At 43.0% G+C, this 23,658-nt stretch overlaps 1 protein-coding gene across 3 annotated transcripts in view; it reads left to right on the top strand.

Moving 5' to 3' along the window:
* WBP1L (WW domain binding protein 1 like) overlaps positions 1–23,658 on the top strand; it is a 59,498-nt gene that overhangs the window by 33,239 nt on the left and 2,601 nt on the right. Inside the window, exons 1-3 of one of the 3 annotated variants that reach the window (XM_053949059.1) lie at positions 1,501–1,793; positions 11,473–11,575; positions 22,297–22,458. In XM_053949059.1, coding sequence (XP_053805034.1) covers positions 1,767–1,793; positions 11,473–11,575; positions 22,297–22,458 — 292 coding nt within the window. In that variant the 5' untranslated portion in view covers positions 1,501–1,766. Of the gene's footprint in view, positions 1–1,500; positions 1,794–11,472; positions 11,576–22,296; positions 22,459–23,658 lie in introns of those variants that run through there. The other 2 variants (XM_053949055.1, XM_053949058.1) reach the window with 2 other exon arrangements.

The raw sequence follows: 23,658 nt of genomic DNA, 5'->3' as shown, positions 1-23,658 counted from the left end.
GGGTTCTCATTTGGGAAACCACTCTGGGCTGGACTAGGCTGAACTCAAAGGAGGTCACTGAGTAGTTCTGGCATGTGCAAAATGGGTGTCTTTTTCTGACACTGCTGAAAGCTGTCTAGCTGTTGGGTGGCAAGGGGTGTCTGTTCTGCTTTTTCTTTTTTTAGTTTCCTCTTTAATTTTTTTCCTCCTATTTCTAATTAGTATTTGCAAGAATTTTATGTGATTTCTCTCTCTCTTCTGAAGTACTGAAATTACTACGAAAACTGCTACTAAAAAAGACATTCAGTGACCTCACTATACAAAACAGTATATTCCTTTCCTTGTCATTTATTTTAATGTGTTGGGCTCCAAAGCCAAAGAAGTCAAAAGCCAGGGGAGTTTGTCCTCTGTCAGATATCCACAGAGCTGCTGCTGGGGCATATGGGAGTGGCAATGGTGTCCCAGGCCCCCTCCCCCTCCCCGACAGACGAGGACAGCTGCTGATTAAAGAGAAGCACAAAAAAAGAGGTTGCTGAACTTTCAAAGTGGAGGTAGAAAAGGAAGTTATATTTAGATTACCTTCTGCAGTGTCATCTTTTACACCACTGTGGAACTTGCTGTACTCCTTGGGGGAGGACAAACAAGACATGCCATCCTGGGCACCGGATGATAAATTTGTTTATAAGGCTTAATTGCCCCTTGGCATGAAAATGTGAAATGAGCTGAAGTAGAATGAGAAACCTTTTGACGGGGCTAGTCATATTTTCCTTGGGGAGAGGTAAATTTGAAACTCTTCCCATCACTTATCTGATGCTAAAGGGGTCCAATCCTGATCCTTCTGAAATCAGGGAAGTTGTTGCTGTTTTGCTGTTTCTTTAGAGGGACAGCTGTTATCAGGAGTTGAGGGTTGAACAGTGTTATGAGTCAGAAAAAGTGGTGGCAGGCAGAAGGTGGCAGGGAAGCACTTTGGATCTGTAAAGACTACCGAGGTCCCCAGTGTCTGGAGGTACTCAGAGAAACCATGGTGGTGGCTTCTGGGACTCCAGTGCTGTCCAGCAGGCAGCATCAAACTTAGCTTTCTCCTCAGAAATAGATGAACTGTCTATTTTTGCTTAGTGAGATTTAATCATCACCATGCTGTTGGCTCATGACAATATTTTTAATAGACTGCCCTCCATTGCAGCATCCCCTTAGCAGGGAGGAGAGCACTTTTGCACTCTGCTCCACCAGGGCTCCCTGACAGGTCCCGTTTGCAGCAACTTGCCTGGTATCACCCAGCAGCTCAGCAGTCTTAAGGTTCAGGGCTGCCTTTTGGTGTGGGGCTTTTTTTGGGTGAGTTTTTTTGGGGTTTTTTTGGGGATTTTTTTTTTTTTTTTTTTTTTTTTTTTTGGTGGATGTGTGGATTTTTGGTTTGTGTTGGGGGTTTTGTGTCTGTGTGTTTTTGTGTTGGGGTTTTAGTTTTTTTTTTGTTTGGGGTGGGGTTTTTTGTTTTGTTTTTTTGTTTTTTTTTTTTTCAGAACTGCCTGACCTGATGTCATTTCCCTCTTGCAAACACGCCGGCTGGGCTGCGTCTGAGATATGTCACAGGGAGTGGGAGGAGGAGGAGGGGGAGCCAGCGAGTGCGTGCAGTGTCCCAGGACCCTGTTTACTTAGCATTCCCAGCTGAGGAAGCCCTGGTTTAAATAGGATCGGAGGAGCAGGCTGCCCACAGCAGATGAAGAAATGGTTGCTGTGGGGCTTTAAATTCCTGCCTTCCCATGTGCTGGCGTGGAGGATGAGCCTGCAGAATGCCTTTCCTCCTGGGTCTCAGACAGGTAACCAACCGGCTTAAGTGCGGTGGGAGCTGCTTGCTCAGGTGGAGGATGCGACTGATTACTTTTATTTTTATTTCCCCCACCTCTGAGGACATGATTTCTGACTTTCCCAAAACGGAACTGTACAATCAGCACTTCCCCACCCGTGGTGTGTGATCGGAGAGCACAGTTGTGCGAGAGACGCTTTTTATTAGCAAGGAAGGAGCAAAACTGTGAGCCAGGGATAGAAACTTCCTTGTTGTTGTTGGAGGCTTTGCAGCAGAGAGATTCTTTGTGTCGTTGGGTTTTAGGGTGCTTTCCACAGTCCTTAAAATGGAATTGCATTTGCATTTCTTAAAAACATGCCGAACTTCAAACTGTTTCCTTGTACAGGCATTATTTTGTATGTAAAACTGTGGATTTTTAAAAAAAAAAAAAAAAAAAAAAAAAAAAAAAAAAAAAAAAAAAAAAAAAAAAAAAAAAACAGAAAATGCCCAGGAAGAGCTATATACGTGTGTGCGTGTCTCATCTCTAACAAAAGTCACCAAATGGAAAATGGCAACATGCTGTGGGTGATTTTTTAATTGTTTTGCGAGAGTTTGAGCTTGAAGAAGAAACTTGGGATAATTTAATAGCTGGTAATATCGAGTGGAATGAGAAATGGTAGCAACTGCCCAGCTGCTCTCTGCTGGAGGAGGTGCCAACTATGTGTTCCTAGGCTGAGGAGAGCAAACCCTTTTTTTGGTTTGGGAGGCACGTCTGTAGGGGAATCTAACTGTAAACTCTTTCCAGCAGTGCTGTGATCTGTAATCCACAATAAATAAATACTGAATTATATCAGAGTGCTGCTTTCAGTTTCTAATTTAGAATTTAAAAGTCGAGATTGGACCATAACATGCTTTAAACTACCTACTTTCAGTTGTTTATCAGCGCTAAAAGACTTCAACTCGCTGCTGAGTAAACAGTGCTGTCTCTTTTTCCTTATCAGTTCAGTTTTGGTGAAAGGCAGCTCTCTCCCCACCCCCACACCCCCCCCCCCATTCCGAAAAGAGTTTTACATAAGAAACTACCTCTAGCACAATGACCTTCTGTGATTGGTGCAACAGCTATAAATAATAGATCACTTGTTAGCACTCAGGGCAAAGAGATTTGCCTTAAAAACTAGGAACTGAACCAGAGGGGGAAATGCAGGCACAACGGCTGAATGGCTTTAGGTAACTCTCAAATTGCAGTGAGATGTAGCTGCTTCAAATGCTGAGATTGCTTGAGACTCACAGGTGTGTTTTTCTCTAAAGTTCCTGTTTTTAAAGAATTAATTTTGTTTTAGAGATCTGTTCAGTGCAGTTGGGGTGCTGCATAAGGTGTAAAAGTAGAAGTTAGGTGTAATTTGGCTTAATTTGCTGGAACAGTGAACATCTGGTTGTCTCAGTGGATGGATGGTACTTTTTTCTCTGCTGGTAACTTTTCGGCATCAATAGAGGCATTTACAGGAAGCAGGAATAAAAGGTGTTGCCTCAAGAACACAAGAGTAAAGTTGTTGACTATTTTTATCCACTGATAAAGGATATACTGGGAAAGAGCTGCTTGAACTTTTCATAGTTTTAATCATTTTAAGTCTTAAAAAAAAAAAATCTAAGTATTTGTGAGTATGTCTTGCGTGCAAATATTATTCAGAAATTTATTTTTCCAAGGGTTGTTACTGAACAGTGCTGTTTAATTGAAAGTAGGGGAGGAATTCAGGAACATCTCATCACCTCCATTGTGTCTTGGTTTTTACTTGGTACATTCAGACTGTAAACACTTGGCTGTCTGGGATGCCCTTTGTTGTTCTCACTCAACACAAGGGATGCTGATCCTGGGCTGCAGACTCAGGGAAGAGGTGCTGAGTGGATTGCCCTCCCATGAGCTATGTGATGAGGATGGAAGGATCAGAATGAGACCTTTAGCTCCCCAGGACCCCTTGCTCTACACCCCTGGACTGCACTGAACAACTGCTTTCCCTGGATCTGCCTTCATTTCTTCTTTGGGAGCCAGCAGCATTGTAGCATTGCAGATGGACTGCCAAACACCTGGTAAAAGTAAGGTGTCTGGTTGATTTGGGTTTTTTTTTATTGTTGCAGTGGGGATGATACTTAAATCCCTAAAAAGCTAGGTCAGCACTATCTGACATCAGTGCAATATGGGTGTTTAAAGCTCCCAACCAAGGAAACATGATTGTAGGAGAGCTCTGCTTTTAGTTTTGAGTGAGCATTTCCTCCTAAAGTTGGAGATGGAAGCTCAAACACATTAACCTAAAAAAAAAAAAAAAAAAAAAAAGAAGTTGAATTCTGAATGTTTTCAGTTTTAATTTTAACTTCTTGAGGTTTTCAGCATGGTCTTCTGTTTGGTGGTTTAAACCAACAAAATGCAAGATGACCTCCTCAAAGCTGTAATTTCCTAGAAGTCTAGAAGTGTGTGTCTTTAATGTGAGAAGGCTGAGGACTGCAGCTGGGAAGCTTCTCACAAGGGGTGAAGAAGTAGATATATGGTGCTTAAAACACTAATGTATAGTTGTCGGAATCTGTAATTGAAACTTGCAGTAAACAAAAATGAAACAAGCTCTTATTGAAATATATCAAAGTGTCCATGACCTGTGAAAGGATAGTGTCCCTTTAAAGATAGTTGGAGTATTTCTTCAGGATAAATGGATGCAACAAACCAATTTGTTCCTCAGATAAAGGTTAATAAAACCTTGGAGGTTCTGCATCTGCTGGGGGTGAGGATGGGTCTGCTGTGGCTTATTAATCATGGTGATCTAAATATAATTCTCCTGATGCTGACATTAGCGAAGCAATAAATGTTGTGGATTAGAATTCCCATTTTGGAGATCTTTATTGTGCCTGAGACAGCTCAGAGGCATCATTCCTCCCCGACTTATTATACTTCTAAAGTGTTTGCATATTTGCACTTACTACACTTTTTTCCACACATTCTGCAAAACAAAATTTGTGGCGGGTGACTTAAGAAGAAGCGTCCAGACTTGATTTATTTCCTGGCCTCAGCTGTCTGTCATAAGGCAGGCTTACAGGAATCTATCCCCTGTTGTGCTGGCAGGGCCTGGCACATGAGGTTCCAGTAACTCCCAGCAGTCAAAGCCACTTTCATCTGCGGCAGTCTTATGTATTTTTGTTAAATAGAGCCCTCCAAAGGCATGATGCTTGCTCAGATGGTGGATTTTTGCTTTTATGTTCCAAAGGACTCACAGGTGTAATGTTTGTGAAGGCAGGAGATGTCTGGAGGCTTTGGTGCAGGCTCAGCCACAGCGGTGTCTGTGGGTGCTGAGCTGCCCTGGTGGTCCAGGGTGCTCCAGCAGTTCTGCCTGTCCTTGCTGTGATCCCACCTGCTGTCTTTTTCTGAAAGGATCTAGTGAGTTTTTGTTTAAGATTAACTTTGATTAGGAACTGGGGGGCTGCTGGCTAACCAGGAATTGTAGAGTCCAGCCAAGTATTTTCGGTAGCAGTTTTAACTTACTGCTACTTGAGTGCCTTATCAGACAGAGATCATTTTCTTTGGTAGTTCTGTGTTTGCATTCTCACAAGCTGTTGCTGATGCACACTATCACTAACCAACACTAGTGATAGTCTGATATGAGAGAATGAGTAACAGCCTAGTCGGAACTAGTAAATAGTGGATATCAAATAGTTGTTTCTGACATATTTAATATACTGACAACAACTTCCATTCTGTTACTCAGAGTGCTTAACGAATATATATACTTCAAATATCGATTGTGAGTTACTCAAAATACATCAATGCATTTTTCTGAGGATAGTGTCACTTACTTAAATCCATCCTGCTTGTTATGGGTGCGGCTGGGTACTGAGGCAAGGGACTGCTGCCTGCAATTAATGAGATTAGTGAAATAACTAGGTCAGGATTTTGATTTATTATTAAATAGATGCTTATTACCAAAGTCCCTATGAGCTGTGAAACCAGAAGGTCTGGAGTGGTCACACCTCGAGCCCAAGTCCTGTTAAAACCAGTTGTATCTTGCCCTTCAGCAGATGCCATTTTGGTAGTCTCCCTTCATTTTGTTGCTGGGCTTTTCTGAGTCCCTCTGTCTGTATGCCTCTTATTCAGGCCTTTACTCACTGCTGTCATCTTGTTGTTATTCTCCATCTCTTCCTATTAAAATAGTAATTTGCTGCATAGTGCCTTGACAAATGCTGTAGTGAAATTTGAAGAAATTAAAGAATTAGAGTAGGTAAAAAACCTGGCTATCCTAGGAGACAGGAATGGCCTACAAACTGCTGTAAGTAAACGCTAGTCACATTTCAAGTGTTTCCCAGGGTATTACCAAGGTTAGGATGAATGGATACTCTGCCAGTTTGAATGACACATTGAGGCCCTATAAAGGTGCTCATATTTAGGGTAATGGAGTCTAGATTTCTGTGGAAAGAGGAGACAGAGCAAAAAGCTAAAATGATTATTAGATTTTGTGATACTGGCCGCTGCTGGTTTTGGTTACCTGATTAATGTCAACTGAGGAGTCAACTTTTGTAGGTTGTTGGCTGCCAGCTATGCACTTCTGAGTGTGGGCTGTGGTGTTTGTTGCTGCAGTTGCACATATTAATTTTCAGCTTGGAAAAGAGCCATGCTAGCCTGGAATTTGCTCATCTTCATCTTTCTCCCTTCTGACTTAGCAACAGTGTGTGCCCAGGTTAACTGCTGACTTTTGAGATTAGAAAAGAGAGAAGTGCCTTGATCCTTTTATTGTGATGGAACTCCACTGTCAGTCAGTTATTTCCCTTCATTTCCAACACTGGCTTCAGACGCAGTAAATCCTAACAGATTTACAGATATTAAACCCAACCATTTGCTACTGGAAACCTTTACAAAAGTAGGGTAAGGAGGTCTCTTCCATCCTTCCTTGCAGCTCAGTCAACCTACAGACCTTCATGAATGCTTCTTGTCTTGATTGTGCCCCAGATTTTGACCTTTAATTTGTCACATAGGCCTCCAGTAAAGGTCTAATACTTAACTGGAAAGTGAAGAGAATAATTGGCTTTTTTCCTTGGCACTGACATTACTGTTTGCTGTGGCTTCAGATGTGACAACATGCAGCACTGCCTTGAGTTCTCTTATATTTACCGCTGCTGGATATTTTAAGGATTATTTGTAAAAGCTCTTGGCAGCAAAAGTGGACTACTGGCAGAGTTGCCGAGTTGCCAGTGTGGTTGTGGGTTTATCACAAATGCCAAATATCAACAAGAAAATAAGTAAAAAGAAATCATATTTGTTATTACTTTATAAAGTTTATGACATGTGAAAAACTAATTCAAAATGCCCCATCTTAATATGAAGAGACTCTCAAAATACACCAGATAAGGTCTTCCCAGCTCAACCAGTTTCATGACAAAGAGCCTGTACCACATATCACAAATTGTTTCTGTTGAACTGAACTGGGAGGGAACACAGGCTGCACATCTGCAGAGTGTTCTCCCAAGTGCTCCGCTCTGACTTCTTGTGTGTCAGGGACTGAGTGGTTCCAGTTTCTCAGACCAGCTCTTGAGATGGTAGCATGGAGGCAGTGATGCACATGCAGCCTAGGGTACGTGCTGGTTTACAGGACAAAGTGAATCCCCTGAAAGTAGCTGGGAGTCTCCTAGGCTTTGCAGGTGGGAGATCATGGATGGCATGTTCTGGCTTCTTAGTTGTGAAACAAGACTACTCTGCTCTAATGGAGCTGAATGCTCTTTGAGAGCAGACCCATGTAGATCCTGCTTAGTAATCCTGCCTGGAGGCATCTACAGTTAGCTGAACAAAGGCTGGTGGGGAGGGATGTGCTTGTTTGCCTGGACAACAAGAAAATGAGACTCTCCTTCAACAGGGGAGCCCACTCTGGTGTGTAATAGCCACCGGCTACTGGGGAAGAAAGTGCTTTTGGAAAGAAACCTCCCCCTTCTGTGTTTTCCTAAGGCTACCTTAAAAATATTCCAAAACCCTTCTGTAATAGTTCAGTAAAAACTCCATGCTGGTAAGAATGACTAAAAATTATCATTAAAACTGGTGCTTGCAATGGAAATTAAAAACAAAGGCAGGCCAATAAAATATGTGTGCTCCAACTTTGCTTCTATGAGAGTTTTTTCTGCCATATATTTTTTCCTTATCTATAAAATTACTCTTTCTGTCCTGTGCCTTGCCTATGGCTCTTAGTGTGAAAAAGGAAATAGTACACTTTCATAGCACAAGCACTTGGGATATTGTTTCCAGGAGACATTTAGACTCTAGATAACTGTATTGCTGATATATCTGAAATAGTTAGTTTGGCAGTTTCTGACACAAAGAATGCATGGCAGAAGGAAGTAGAAATAATAAAATGCTGCTGGTATGAAAAGTGCAGCCTAAGATGTAAATAGAAAGTGAATTCAGATCAAAGAGGTTGGAAGTAGGTAGAAATTTCCTAACAAAGAATGTCACGGTCTCTGTCATGGCTAGGGTGGCTCTACATAACCTCTTGACTTGCAAAAAATGAGCAAACTGTGCAGTGGCTCAGCTTTTCACAGAAATGAGTCTTGACTTAAAAGAGGAAAGGAGACTGAAACACTTGTTCCAAAGGAGTCACCTGTAACATATCCCAAAGCAATGCTCTCCCTGTGCCAGAATCTTTCCCTAGTAGACCTCTCTTTGTGAAGATCTGTTGCCTTTACCTTCTATCGCGTTCCCTGTGCCAGGCTGTGTAACCCAGCCCATGATCTGAGCAGTAGTAGGACCATGTGACCTGCTAGGATCCTTTCCAAACCAAATTATTCCTTGATTCTGTGAAACTGTTTGGAAACACGAGTGATAGTTCTGGGTCTGACATGTGGCCCCTGAGTCTGACAGCTCCATGTTCCCAAAAGCCTGTTGGTGGCTGGGCTGGCAGAGGGCTGCAGAAAGGCTCCAAAATGAGCTGCTTAGACTTTGAGGAGTGTGGCTGGTGGTCGATGCTGCAAGGACTTCAGAACCCCTGCTGTTCTGAACTGTGGGAGCTGAAAGCCAGCTGTGGGACTATTTGAAGGTACAAGCACATGTGCATTAGCAGGGAAGAGCATTTGTCCTGGTCAGTGTGTAAAGAAGCTCTGGACAGTAAGATTTAAACTCTGCTCTTGATGGGAAGCAGAATGTCGCCTGAGAGTTGATCTCCAGGAAAAACCTGCAGAATGCCATCCTGGCTGCTCAGGATCCTCTGCTGAGAATGTACTCACACATGTTGGTCAGCTGGGTTAACAAGGATCAGCCCTGCACATAAGCATGTGTGGAAAAGTAATTTCAAATATAATGAGGTTGGCAAGAGGGAGTCAGTAAGTTCAAATAAAAGGATGGTGTGATGAAAGTCTCTGAAATCAGGAGTGCTGCAAGTTTTTAAGTGGGAAAAATACAGTTGAAGATGTTATGAGTTGCTGCTGCCCAAAGACACTGATTTGTTCCTTATTGCTACTCTTTGAAGCAAGCAACACTGAATGGCTGAAATTTTTGGGGAGTAAACCAGAAGTGGTCAAGGATGGATCAAGTGTGGTGATGCAGAGGAGATCATAAAATGGAACTGTGAGACTCTGGTTTTTCACCAGCTCCATGTGATTCATTTGCTGGTTCAACAGGTCACATTTATCTTCATGTGTCAAAACCACACACCTCAGCTAGTCATTCTCTGACTTGAGCATTATCAACAGGATTGCAATTTTGCAATGGCATCTTAATTTCTCAATTCTCTTCATATGCGAGCCAAAATCTATGCTGTTCATCACTTACATTAGCTCTGCAAAGCCAACAAAAGTGAGGAAAAAATGTAAATAAACTAATAAGAGCAGATAATAGATGTGTCCTATTTCTAGTTATTTTGCTGGCTAAAATTACTATTTTGGGAATGAATAGCATGCTTGAAGCAGAAAATGCTGTGGTAGCTCAGCAAAGTCTCCTAACAGTTGCCACCAGTTAGAGATGGAAATACCTCCTTACCATATAGGAAAATGGTGTTTCTACTATTGTCATGCCAACATCTCAAGGCAAGAACCAAATGTTTGTTTTAGCTGCCTGTAGTAGTTGGACTGGTCTGTCCAGCAAAATGTTTGTCTCTTCCTGAAAAATAGAGGCAGGTACCCCTCCGACTTGTTGCCTCTGTGGGTGAGTTTTAAAGGTGCTTTTTAGAGCCTTTTGTGGAAATCATAATATCCATGGAAGGAAGGGAAGCAGTACATCGTATGCTGAGTTATGTTTGCTGAATTGTGCCCTCACATGATCAAAACCCTTTCAAAAGTTGGTGTGACTTCTTAGGAGAAAAGAATCAGCATGGGGTCTTTCCTGCTGAGCCTCAGATGGCAGGAGGTGGTTCTACTTTTAGAAGTTATGTTGCTTCTGTAATTGGGGTGCTTAGATGAGAGACCTGTGTTGGGGAGGTGTGGCTCCAGCCAGGGTGCAGTGTGGTGGGGTTCTCCTCCAGGTCCCCAAATACACTGAAAACTTAGTGCAGGACTCTTCTGCACTGAAGCTGCTGCCTCACATCACTTGTTCAATGAGGTGGTTCAACTTTTGAAATGCACTTGGTATTTTGTCTGTGTGGTGGCTCCATAGAGGTTTGAGAGAAGTGTGGCCATGGTGGACTCACATAAAAGAGAAGAATAGTGCAGTTCAGTCAGTACTGGGATCCACAAATGTGCATCCCTGTCGCCTTCTGGTGGGGTTTTGTTGGGCTTTAGTGGGTTGGTGTTTTCTTATTTGCAAGTTGGTACTTCCAAATTTTTTTTCAACACAGCTTTCAGTATAAGCCTACCCACATTTTCGTTTCCTTATAATACATTTCAAGTGAATGAAAGTGAAAATAAGAACTTTGTTACAGTGTTTTTAATTAAGATTTGTTTGTTTCTCAAACTCCATAGTGTTCTTGGAACTCCCAGGTTGCTTCAAAACCTATTAGAGGATGTACAAACCACAGCCTGTAAAACGCTTCTGTTTTCTTGTGCTTTATACTTTTTCCCAGCCATGTTTATAGACTAGCAGGAAAACACAGACTTCTGGGAAGTGGTGCACCATGTGAGGAACTGAGACCTCACAGCATAGACCTTTTCCATGTTAGGTGTCTTGAGGACCTGCTGGGTGATATGCTACAGCTGATTTGGCTCTGCTTCTGGACTATTTTGCTATTCCAGGAAGAAGTTTTACAGGAATGCTAGTCTTCCATAAAGCACATGGCTAATTATTATGAAATCATTTTAGATAGGAATCTTGCAGGAACATATTGTAATTTTCACTTAGATCTAAAGGAATCCAAGCAGTCTTTTCTCAAATTATGGTGTTCCCTTTATGAATGCTTTTCCTCCCCTTGGCATCAGCCCCAGTAATACAGTGATATTGTGTACAATGTGGAACAAATGTCATCTCTTCTTCTAAGAGAATGCTTGGCTCCCAAAATGTGGTAACTTTTAGTGGAAAAGGAAGGGATGATGAGACAGCAGCACTGACTAGAAGCTAAAACAGTCTAATTCATGGGTTTGGAGATACGGGGATTTTCTTCAGAATGGTCTTTTGGTTTTTGGTGGTCCTTAGGTGTCTCTTAACCTCCTTATGTATTTTAGAGTTTCCAAAGACCATAACTTTTACTTTTCAAATGCTTGCAGATCATTGAGTAAAACATTTACAAAAGATACTGACAAAGCATCTTAAAAGTGTGTCTGTTTAATTTTAGGACAAGGAAACCTGCATGGGTGTCAACAATCAAAGTTACATATGTGAAACGGGCCACTGTTGTGGACAATCCCAGTGTTGCAACTACTACTATGAACTCTGGTGTAAGTCCTTCCATTTTGTATGGCTTCCCTTCCTAATCTGCATGGCTCTCATACTATACTACAGGTCTGGCTTGTGTCCTGTGGGGTTATATTCAGCCCTTGTTGTGCATTGCCATTGTGTTTCACTGCAGCACAATCCAGAGCTGATGTGATGTGACAAGGAAATAGGGTTGTCACAGTGGGTGCTTTCTCAGGAGTAATGGGTCGTCTTGCCACTGTTGTTTGCTCTTCTCACTGATTTGGGTACTCAAGATGACATACAGGAGTAAAGAATCCAGCTTGAGGGAGAAATGCCATACACACAACACTAGAGCTTGACACACTCAAACAGGGAATTAATTCAGTGTCTTTAATCGTGTTTGCTTTGTTCTTTACAAGCACAACAAGTTTAAATCTGGTATATCTTTTTAAAGATGTCCTTTCAAGGAGGAGGGCCAGTGTGCTTATTCTCTTCAGGACTGTTCTGAGTCCTTGTGTAGAGAGAGTCTTGGGTAAATCCTGGGGGTTTGCAGTGGCTGAATGTGGTACTGTGAGGATCACACATTGCCCATTGTAACCCATCTTATCTTCTCTTTCCCAGAATGTGAGATTTAAAAACACTGAAGTTTCCAGCAAATGGCTGAGTGACTGTACCTCCTGAGTCCCCTTAGATGGCAGCAGGCAGGTCAAAGCAGGTGGTCAGCAAAACTTGATTAAGATATATGGAAAAATGGGAAGTTGAAAGCATAAGTGATACATGCTGAATTTTAAAGGAAAACTTCAGCTTGTTCAGTCTGATGGTGTCTTCTTTCTCTAGGAGGAACACAAAAGGGTGAACATTGATACTGTGCTGTTGTATGCCCTGAGCCTAGGCTGGGAGGGCATCTCTGCTCCTGGAATTTGGAAATGTGGTGCTCTGAACATTGTACCCCTACATTAGAGACTGGAGATACTTTCTTACCACACCCAATAGTGTCTTCTAGTTTTTATGCAACTATGCTTTCTACTTAATCCCTCTGTTGTGCCCACAGTTTTACTTTCCCAAAGTAGTTTGTGTGTGGAAATGTGTTACACATACAAAGACTGTCTCTTAACCTGGATCCAAGGACTGGAATAGCTGACACTTCATCCTTTAGTCTAGAAACATGCTTTTACTTCTCAAATTAGCCAGTGAAGTATGGAGGATGTGGTTATAAACTGAACAGGACTCTGTAGTAAGCATCTTCAAGACACACTGTGCTCAGACTCCAGCAGCTGACTATGTTGATACTAATGGCAGGATTTTAATGTGTTGCAGACCTTTTACAGCAGACTTATTTTCCAAAATGTCCAAACAGTTCAAGAAACAATTCAGGATAGGGGGCCATGGGCCAGCTCCAGGAACTGTAGCAGGCTGAGAAACAGACATTGGAGCTTTGGAGTGCCTGGATCAGATTGTAGCAGTCAGCAGCACAGGCAGGACAGATGGCAGGAATTTTTTCAGGCTAGAGGGGATGCATGGACAGAGCAGAGTGGGGAAGGTCAAACCCGGTTTTGCATTTGTGTGGGTGGGAATGTAGAGGAAGATGCATGTGTGCAAAGGCTTACTGGCTCCTTAGCAAGCAGGATCTAAATTGAGCAGCAGCATGGGGTGCAGCTGCACACTGGAGCTGGTGGCATGGTCACCATGTTTCTCCCATGGACATCTTGAAAGAGAAGCTTAGTTGGATTGCATACAAACAGTCTGGTCCAAGCAATAGCCCGCTGCCATTTTAATGGGATGGTTTAGCTGTCTTTGTGCTCTCAGTATGGCACAGACTTTTATACTTGGCAGTGCCTGGCTGCATCATAAAAGTTCTTGGAAGATGAAAACAGATTTTGTTAGAAGGAGGCAAAATATTAAAGGCTTCTTTTTAGAGCAGACTCACAGGTCACAGTGAAATCATGGAATAAACATGTTGGTCACACACACTGCTGGATGGTTCCTCAGGGGAGATAGATTTCTGTGTGTTCACATTCCTTCTGCTTCACAGAGAGCATCGTGTACCACACCAAAATGAGGGGAGTCATTCAAACATGAGACCTGTTTTCTAGGCTTTTTGCAAATTCAGGCAAACATCCAACACTGATAAAATCAGTTAATGTTTTCAAAGCTTGATTTGCCATTTTGAATGGTAGGAAAAAGCATGTCCTTTAAATGTAAACCCATATTCTAGGGCTTGTGAGCTTAGCTGCTGCTCAGGAGTTGCGGAGTATCTTTGATAGGTACGTATGCTGAAGGCCTTCAAGGTGAAAAGTGGTGGTAGTAAATGTAATTAGTCTTAATATGAGCAGTGGAGAGCAACAGCTTTACATGCTTGGGAATAGATCAGCTTTTTAAAAGTTAATGATAACTTCTGGTTAATGAACAGTTAACATAGCAGCACCTTTTAAGTATGGCTTCATGGTTGTTCTGTTTTGATTTTAACCAGCATATGCATGTACTGAAGTAGCTTTTGGGAAGCTTTTGCTTCTCTTGACCTTCTCAGACCACCAGTGTGTGTTTCAGACTTTTGTGTGCCTGAAAACAGACCTTCTTGCTAGTCCTGTTGAATTAAATATTGGATTTATCTACCACCACAGCTTTGTGGGAAGAAGAAGCAGAGGAGGGTGGCATTTGAAATGGAAAAGAAAACTAGTCGGTCTTTGCTGGACATGCATTCTGAAACATGATCCTTTTTTGTGGCCACTTGGAATTTTTCCTGTAAAAAGGACCTTTTTCCCTGTTAGGAATTTGAAGGAAGTTAGTCTTTGAAAATGGCTGATCTCAGCAATTCTAGGCAGCAAGTAAGATTGTGGTAATTTTAAACCAGTCATTGAGGGTAGTGGAATAGGATGTAAAATCAAGGTATTATTTTGTTAAGGGGTGGAGTGGAGGAATGGAGTATATGATATGCCAAGCAGGTGGACAGCCTATGTTTAAAATTAGATAACAGCCCAAGTTCAAATTCCCCACCCACCTCTTATTTAAAAAAACCAAAAAAACAAAACAAAAAAAAAACTACAAAAAAAAAAAAAAAACAAACCCCAAAAAGCAAAACAGTGCTGTGTTGGCAAATAATAAAACTATATTCAGATTTATAGATTTAGGTCTAATAACTATATAAAGGTCTAGTTAGTTCATAAGCTTGGTAGCTGGTAACCTGGTGGGGCAAAAACGGCGATATGTCTTTTCATTTTCTTGGAATTTAATAATAAAAAATAAAATGGAAAAATGTACTTTACTTTTGCGTTTCCTCACATAGGAAAAGATGTTTGAGTGGTGGATGAGCTGGGTCAGCATTTTCATTGAACAATTTAATTGGACTCCCCAGAGAATTCATGGTCCCCAAGGGGGAGAATGGCAGCAGCCAGTGGATTTTTCTTCCTAGCAGTTTTTATTCAGGTCTCTATGATGTGATTGTGATTTGCTGGAGTTTTCCAATGTTGGCCTTTTTCCAGGCCTGACAGGTGTCTTATTGCTTAGACATTCCACAATACCACTTTTCAAAATACAGGAGAGAAGGTAATCGAGGAATGCAGTTCCTGTGTTTTGCAGGCTAAGGGGTAAGGCTCAGAGGTTCTGGATTTTCCCAGGTTTAAGAGTATAATGTGGACTGGACACTAAATCCAGGTCTGCTGACATCCATCCTGTGTCTCTCCTTGCCTTTGGAATCATTTAATGATCCCAGAGGCTCTAAACACAGCAAGCAAAGCTGTAGAAAGTACATTTCATTGTGTGGTTGGAAAAATAGTACACTGTGCTTCAGGAATCATGGAGCATGGAAACAGGCAGCTGCTCACTGCTTGAAAAAAGTTGTAGGATTTAGAGAAGTTTGAGGGCTTAGCTGGTCTTGGGTCATGTAGGTACTGTACAGCAACCCAGCACTGGTAATGAGTGAGCATTCATATATTGCTTGTACCTGTTTTGTTTAGTTTTCTGTTTTAGCAGTGATACTGAGCCCCTCTGTTTCTGAAAGAAAGAAAAGAAAAAAGATGTTGACTGTTTAGGTCCTAGTGGAAGGGTTGTACAGGAAAAAATGTTCTGTTTGCAAGCAGCATAGTCAATGTTTTTGCTGATTTTGAACATTCTGCTCATTTCTGCACGCTTTCCCTTGGAATCGCTAGACAGCTCTTTTCCCAAAAAGCATGCTGCCAGAAAATTCTGGCAAGGATCCGGTTAGTTGCTAAAACTAAAGGAACTGCTGTAGCACGTATATATTCCAGGAGGTCAGCTTTATAATAGGAATTCATGTCCAAGAGTTTGCTGCAGTCTCCAAAACACTCAGTCAAACAATGCACCAGTCCCATGTTTTCATCCTTACCCCATGCTGTCATATCCCACATCCTTTTTCAAAGAAAGATTTTTGCTGTTCCTTGCCTTTCACCCAGCCTTCTACGTGGTTGTACTTGCTTCTCTTTCCTAGGTGTCTCAAACTTGTCCTTGGGCTGTTCCTCCTCAGCTCTGCTGCAGCAATAACCCTGCCATGACAAAGCCTCACCAACAGTACAGTGCAAACAACAGATGTCACAACCACACAGAAATAGGGTCACTGAGGGAGTTATTTCCTGATTTACTTGGACTTCTTGTAGCCTAATCCAGACAGCCAAATAGCCTTAAGTTTGTTTTGGTCTGGCTCAGTAAAATTTTCAGATCCAAGGCAGAAGGCAAGCTGTCTGGCATAGCCTGGCTATGCAGATACTGACTTTTGCCCTATGTGGCTGCTTCCACCTGTGCTGTGTTAAACAGCCTGGAAAGGCAAGAGAACTTCCTAGTGATGTTTCACTCCCTGCCCTACATACCTCCAATCCAGCTTGTCCCCAAGTACCTAGATCTGTTGTTCCCAGATGTTCAGGACATGTTCTCAGCTGGATGTTCCACTCTGGTCTTTGTTAGACTATTGTTCAACATGTAATTTACCAACATAGATCTCTTGGGAGGGACGGGACTTACAAATGTGTCATCTGGAGCATGGGAGCAATTGCCCTTGGAAGGCTCCCTCCCTAGGAGAGAGGCATAAAAACAGTGTCTGAGGATTTTCTGCCTCACATTGACTCTCATTGCACAATAGGCAAAGGATTTTTCTGAAACTTGTGTTTTTCCATCTTATCTCATTGCAGTGGGTGTACCATATATAGTGGACGCTATTCTGAAAATTAGAAACCAGTTGCAGTTAACATGTGTCTCCTTTTGTTACCAGTTTGGGAGCAAGCGAGCAGGAGTTGGAGATGTCTTCAGCTTTTTTCTTTTGCCATTGTACTGTACAAATATTCAGTAACTTTTTCCTGCAGTGAGGTCAGGCTGGGACTGCAGTTCCAATGACTTAAACTAACATAAAACTGTCACTGAAAGTCACAGTCTTTCTCTTGCTGCTGCTGCTGCTATGTTTGCCAAACGAGTTTCAACCTGCTCTGGTTCCCTCAAACCAGTTCAAACCACAGTTGCGCACAACTTTGTGCCGGCACAAGAAGAGGTGGAGGAAGCAGGAGGTAGGGTTGAGACAGGCAGGAGAGGATCGCGTCATTCAGCGGCTTCTTTTATTCCTTCTTAAAATGTTCATGGGCCTATGGCCTGCATCCTTCCTCTGGCATTCCTGAGCAGCAGTGTTGGCTGGTACAAGCTCATGCCTGCAGTGGCAGGAGATGATGTGACCCCTCTGCCAAAGGACACGATTAAACCTAAGGGCATCCAGGTTGTGGTACCAAGGAAATTTCTCTTCCCTTTTTTGATTATAGTGTTAGCCCTGTGAAAGACAATTTTTTTCCAGCTGTGACTGACTGTGAGGCCACCATTTGGGACACTTCTTAGTCAATGAAATTGTCCCACTTCTCCTTCTGTTCAAAACCAGCTCTCATAGAGCCAAAGCTATTACCCAGATGCTTGTCAGGCAGACACAAAGGCACTTTGCAGTATGTTTTGGCTTGCTTTTAGGGGATTTCCTGCCAACAGAGCCATGGCATTTGCCCAAGTTTACCATGAACTTGAGGGCAAATATCTCTGTTCGTACCCTTGGAACGCTCCAGAAAACATTTTCCATTTTGCACAGGATAAAAGGAGCTTCCCTCAACGGCATTGCTGATGGCAACATCCCAGGCAGCAAATACAGTACAGCATCAAAGCAGACATTGCTCCCTCCTTTCTCATGAGGAAGGAGTCTCTGTTTTTTTAATTATTAAACTGGTTTATTCTTATTTATTTTAAAGTTTGATCAAAACTATGGTTTGATTTGGTCCTAGAAGGGGTTTTCTTGAAGCTTTAAGCATGTTCTTTCACAGCTGGTAGGAAACATCTCTAGTGTACGACCATGTGATGGGGCTCCCTTTCCCAAGAATGCTGTAAATGTAGCAGCAGCCTTCTCTTTCTTCAGTACTTCCTCTGGTTGTGAGAGATGGCTTTCATGGGACCTAATTCCATTCCCAGGTGTTTCTGCAGTTTCCATTCTGACTTCCTGTGTCTTGTGCTCATGTCAGGCTTACAGCTCTGAGCTTACAGATCGGTGCTGATTCTTTTACTTTTATTAAAGGTTTTGGTGCTCTGGCAGGGAAATCTCTTGGCAATAATCAACTCCTCAGCTGTGTCTGTTTCACCTTTGCTTTCATCACTACCCACCTGTAGGCATCACCAGTGAATTTAACCAAAAATATAGCAGTGTTTCTCAGGACTCAGTTGTTTTTGGGCTGGAGAGTGTTGCAACTTCTGACCAAGAGCAAGACTGAAGTTGCCTTCAAGTCTAGTGGTCTTCTGGTGCCTGTTTCACTCCAGACTGGTACTTTGCTTCTGCTCTGACTGTCCATCAGAAGTTGTATTTCCAAAGTCACTGGTTTTTATCTGTCATGTTGTCCTAAGATTGCCACAAGCTTTTGTTCCCAGTGGCCACTGCCAGGTGGCTGTGGAAAATACCCTTAAATCAGACATTTAATGGCAAATTTGGCTCAGAATGTGTCTCCCAACCATTTTTTCTTTTCCAGTGAGTGCAGCAGTAGCTCAACACAATACTGGTGAAAAACAGCTTGTATCCATTCGGGAAGAAAAAACATCTTGAGGAGCAAGAGGAAGGCATTTGGCAACATTGAAGGCTTTTGGGGACATTGAACACAACCAGAAGCTCAGTTTTACTTGGTTTTTAGAGGCTTTTTAATGCCAAACTTTAGTTGCCTCTGTACATCTTACCCATTTTCATCCCAAGACAGAATTGGTACCTGTTTTTACCCTGAAGGAGGTGTTAGTGTGTGCTGCTGCTGTGCTTGGCCCCTACGTTTCCTGCTCATTTCGTGTTGTCTTTGGGTGAATTTGTAAGTCCCCTCCTGCCAAATGAGCTGCTGGCTGCACGGGCCAGTGGTCTGCTCAGCTTACCTCCCTGCTGCTGGTTTGAAGCCAAGCCTCACCAGGTGTACAAATGCACAGCTCAGTCATGAACATCTTCACTGTTCACCCCATACTTTTAGACATAATATTTACAATTGCACTTGGCCTTGGAGCATAGCTTTATTCCAAATAAATGACTATACTGTATATTTTCTATGCTTTTGCAATTTTCTGTTCTGCAGCTAAAACTGCAGCTGTGCCCAAACTCCTGGCAAGGGAGTGTTGTAGAGCCTTTTATGGAGGCCCTGAACTCCCAGCACTGTACTGGACTTGCAACCAGAGCTGCGCCCAGTCCTTCTCCCAGCACTGGCACCTGTGCCCAAGTGACAACCAGGGAGCACCTCATGTGCCTCAGCTCCCATGGGTGTCCCATACTATTGCTTCTGATGCACTGGGGGCTTTCCAGCCCTGCAGTGCAGATGTGCTGTTGGATGCCAAGGTGGGGATACAGCCATTAGAGAGGATGCCAGAAGCCAGGCCAGCAAATGACTCTGGTGGACACATGCTGCTGATCTCCTGTGATCATCCAGGCAAGTCCTCCAGGCTCTGCTGAGTGCTCCATCCAGGCTCATGCTGAGTCAGGGGTTGAGTAATTCCTAGAAGCTCTAGGAAGTGTCAGCAGTTAATGAAACCAGGCCATAATGTGGTATTAGTGGGTTCTTTTTCTGGAAGTTCTCATGAAAAACAACAGATCTCATCTGCTCACATTTGCGAGCATGCACAGACCCTTTGCAGGAGAATGAAGGTGTTGTTCCTGGCACTGAGGCCAAATTGCAATCCACTAAATGATGGTGTGTTTACTTAAATGCCACCTGCGGTTTCAGTAGGATCCAGCATTAATTTATTATCCTAAGCAGTTGTATGTTGTTACTGCATGTTGTTAACAGAATTGCCACTCCTCTTCACAGGAATGGCTGAGCTTACTCTGACCCCTTCTCTGAGCTTGTGTATCAGTTTGTGTGCAAAGCACTTGGGGACTTTTTTTTGGAATGGGTAGAGAAGTTTTCTAAAGAAATACTTTTTTAATCTTCTGGATGCAGGCTTGGGTGGGAGCAGTTATTCCCTGCAGAAATATTTGGCTGCTACAGCTGAGATTGCTTAACAGTGGCAGTTCTCCAGGACATCTTAACTAATTAAGTGCTGCTTGCTACCATTGTATCTAGACTCCTTGGGAAAGGACATGATCAAATGTGTTAAAAAGCATCTGTTTTCATAACTGTAGCTAAAATCCGTGGATAGCTGGGCGTAATTTTCCATTGTTATTGAACTCATGATCATGGCCTGCTCTTTGAAAATAAGGAGTACTTAGAAGATGAACTGCAGGCCTGCCTCAGTGCATGGTGGCATGCTGTGCCAATGACCTGGTTTTGATGAGTGTATTCTTGCTTCCTCAGCAAGCAAGAGCCAAGGGACCTTCTCTTAGCAAGAAATAAAGTGTATTTATTGGTGAGAGTCTTCAAACTGTGAGACAGTTGAAGTATTGCATTTGTGTACCAAGATTTTGGTAGTGATAGAGGCTACGGAAATTGTTGAATTGTTTGGCTTTGGAGTGAAGGGTGGACTGGATCAATCCTTTTCGTTTATATAAAAAGGTTTTTTTTAGAAACCGGAGGGTATTCGGAGGTCAGTGGCCACATTCTCATTTTGGTTTGGGAAGTGTAGAGAGTATCTTGAGCACTTTATCCTTTGCTTCTCTGGAGCAAAGATCACAGTCTCTTCTCTGGTCAGTGTGGTACAGCTGAGCAGGCTGGCCAGAGAAACTACCCAAGAACCTTCATTTCCAGCCAAGAAAAAAAAGGGAGTAGGAGAATATGTAATACCTTAATTTGATAGCAGTTTTTGATAAGTTTGGTGGTAAGGCAGGTTCCAGTTTGATTAGGGAAATAGATTGCACAAGGCAGAATAGAGATTTCAGTTTGCTGTGCCAAAATACATGAGGAATTTGGGTTACGACACAGGGAGGTGAAAGTCCCCACTCAAAATGCTCAGAGGCACGATATGGCACATCCAGTTCCCCTACAAACAGCCCAGTACAGGTCTCTGAGATGGATGATACAACTGCCCTTTGTCCTGAGCCAGAGCAATACTCCTTTCATTCTTCAAATTCCTGAACTGTTCACCTTTCCCCACCTAGCTCTTAGCAGAGAAAACATAGCAAACACAGCAGGAGATGCTGAAAACATCAAGGTATTGTAAAGGCATGACTAGAGGTTTTTAGTGGAGAGAGAAGAGCAGTTTGATACTACAGGATAGACTGGCCAGGCTGGAAATGGGCTGTGGCATTAGGAATCTCCATTTTGACTGCTTGGGAATAATGAAGAATGGCAGAGGTGTTACAGAAAGAAAAACAGTGTTGTGATCTCTAGCGAGGAGTGGCTGCCAGGCCTATGTGTTTCTAAAGGAAAAGCTCTCGCAGTATCTTCAGATGCAAAAACTGAGCTTAAAAAAAAAGCTTACAGACACTGGGGGTAGGTCAAGCTGTGGGCTGCAGTTGCAGGAGACAAAAGCCTAATCTGGAGTGAATGTTCCAGCTTCTTGAAGTGTGTCTCGGAAACATTTTGTAGTGCATGCAAGTGAAAAATTTGTGGAAAGGGAGAGTTATTCCACATGTTGGAGGACGTGGGTAAAGTTCAGGAAGTGGTCTTTTAAAATTCCCTTTTAAGGAGCAGTGTACATACGGTACAGCAGTGCACAGAAACCAGCCATGACCACAAACAAAGCAGAAGTTAGGTTTCTTGAGGATTCAGAGAGGGAGGCTAGTTTAATTTAATTTTAGATAATTTAAGACATTGAATACAAAAATAAGTTTTAAAAATATTTTGAGACATTTATGAAAAAAGAGCATGTTTTTGTTAAACATAACAATGAAGGATTTGGGCTGGAAATTAAAGAGCAGTGCAAACAAAAGCAAAACATAGTGTTTGGGGTTTTTCTCTTCTTCTGTGGTCAATCTGCAGAGTGTCTTTTGTGTCTTGATTGTTATTTTCAAACCAAAGTGACTGTGGGAGGCCAGCTCAATGCTATTCACAGCTCTGCTCATTTTTTGCTAGAAGAAATGGTAACCAAAGGGTAGGAGCAATGGAGGGGGGAGCCATCTCCATATTTGGTCCTTCTCCAGAGTTGTACCTATTGAACATGATCCACATTCTACCAAAGTGCGTTCAGAGTTATCCATTCCTGGCAAGGCTGAGTCGTTGTGTCCCACACAGGCAGGAAGGTCAGTGTTGAAGCCTCCTGGCCTAATGCATATTTCTGCCTTTAGAGCAGTGCAGGTTCAGATCCAGGCGTTCAGATGATCTTCTCCATTGGCTTCTTGGGGTTTCCTACATTTGGATGCAGCTCTCACACAATGGCTAACACTTACTCTCCTCTGCTGCAGGGTTTTGGCTGGTGTGGACCATCATCATCATCCTCAGCTGCTGTTGTGTTTGCCATCACCGCCGCACCAAGCACCGCCTCCAGGCCCAGCAGCGGCAGCACGAGATCAACCTGATCGCTTACCGGGAGGCCCATAACTACTCAGCCCTGCCCTTTTATTTCCGTATGTACCTCACACTGCTTTGTCTGGAGACCGTGGGGAGCACGGCAGCAGCGAGTTTCCCGTGTTAGGTGGAGGGAGGGGGCAGCAGTTGGGCTCAGCAAGAGGCTGTGGGAGCTTTGCTGCCTAACCATGGCGTGCAGTGAGGAGATGGTGTTGGATGCATTTGAACCCCCTTGAGTCTAGAGTTGAACCAACTACACCAACTACAGCACCTTCACACCCACCCCTGAGAGTGTAGTGATTCCCTGGGTGTTTTTCTGCAAAGGTTCTTTACATACCTCATTCAGGACTTTGTGGATGTTCCTCCTTTCCAGCCTGGACTTGCTGCTTGTGGGACTGAGGTGTGGGAAGTGGCTTCAGAAAATTTGGTCACACAGTCTGGGAGAAAGTGTTGTCTCAGCAGAGACTCTGCTGGCTCCCACCCCGTGCTGTGATTCCCAGGCCACACTGCTGGTCAGCAGCCCTAGGACTTTGCATGAAGGAGCTGTTGCCCACAACTCTGGGAAAGTACAATCACTTTGTGCTCTCCTTGCGTTCTGCTATGCTTTGCTAGAACAGCAAGTCTCCTCCTGACTGGAGGTACCACAGCTGAGTTTCCTCTGACACTGTTGAATTGAATGTATGAACTTGCTTTTCTTGTTAAACTCTGGCAGTCACCTCAGAAACCTTCCCCAGCAGCCTTTTCCTCCCCAGCCCCAGGGATATGCAATTGCACATGGAAAATTGCAGTGCTATCCTTAAATGTTTCCAGTGTTTAAGTACATTCTGTCTATATAGACTATCTTGTTGCCTCTTAAGAAATAAACAAAATTTTTCATGGGTTTGAAAGGCTGTAAGTACAATAAGCCAAACTCTTTTGCCAGTACTGCCAGTTTATTCTGATTGCACCAGAAGAATTGAATCCAGCATTAAAACAGCAACCAAAAGCCAGGATCTTCAAGTTCCTTGTAACTGCCCATGTCTCTTCATATTTGCACAATGCTTTGTGAGATGAAATCTTTGCTCTTGAAAGTGGAAATTCAGCTGAGAAGGCGGTGTTGGAAAGGCCCGGGGAGTTGTTCCCTCCGGCCAACACAGGCCATCCCCCAGTGTGGTTTATGGGGCTGTATTGGGGTTCACAGTCCAGGGAGGTTTGCCTGGTAAATATAGAGAGAGCCAGGAGATCAGTCTGCTGTTCCCAATTGTCCATTTCCTCCTGTA

The sequence above is a fragment of the Vidua chalybeata genome, chromosome 8 (assembly GCF_026979565.1).
Source record: "Vidua chalybeata isolate OUT-0048 chromosome 8, bVidCha1 merged haplotype, whole genome shotgun sequence".
NCBI classification, from domain to species: Eukaryota; Metazoa; Chordata; class Aves; order Passeriformes; family Viduidae; genus Vidua; species Vidua chalybeata.
Note: the sequence above shows the minus strand (reverse complement) of the source record. Positions and strands in the feature narration are given on the sequence as shown.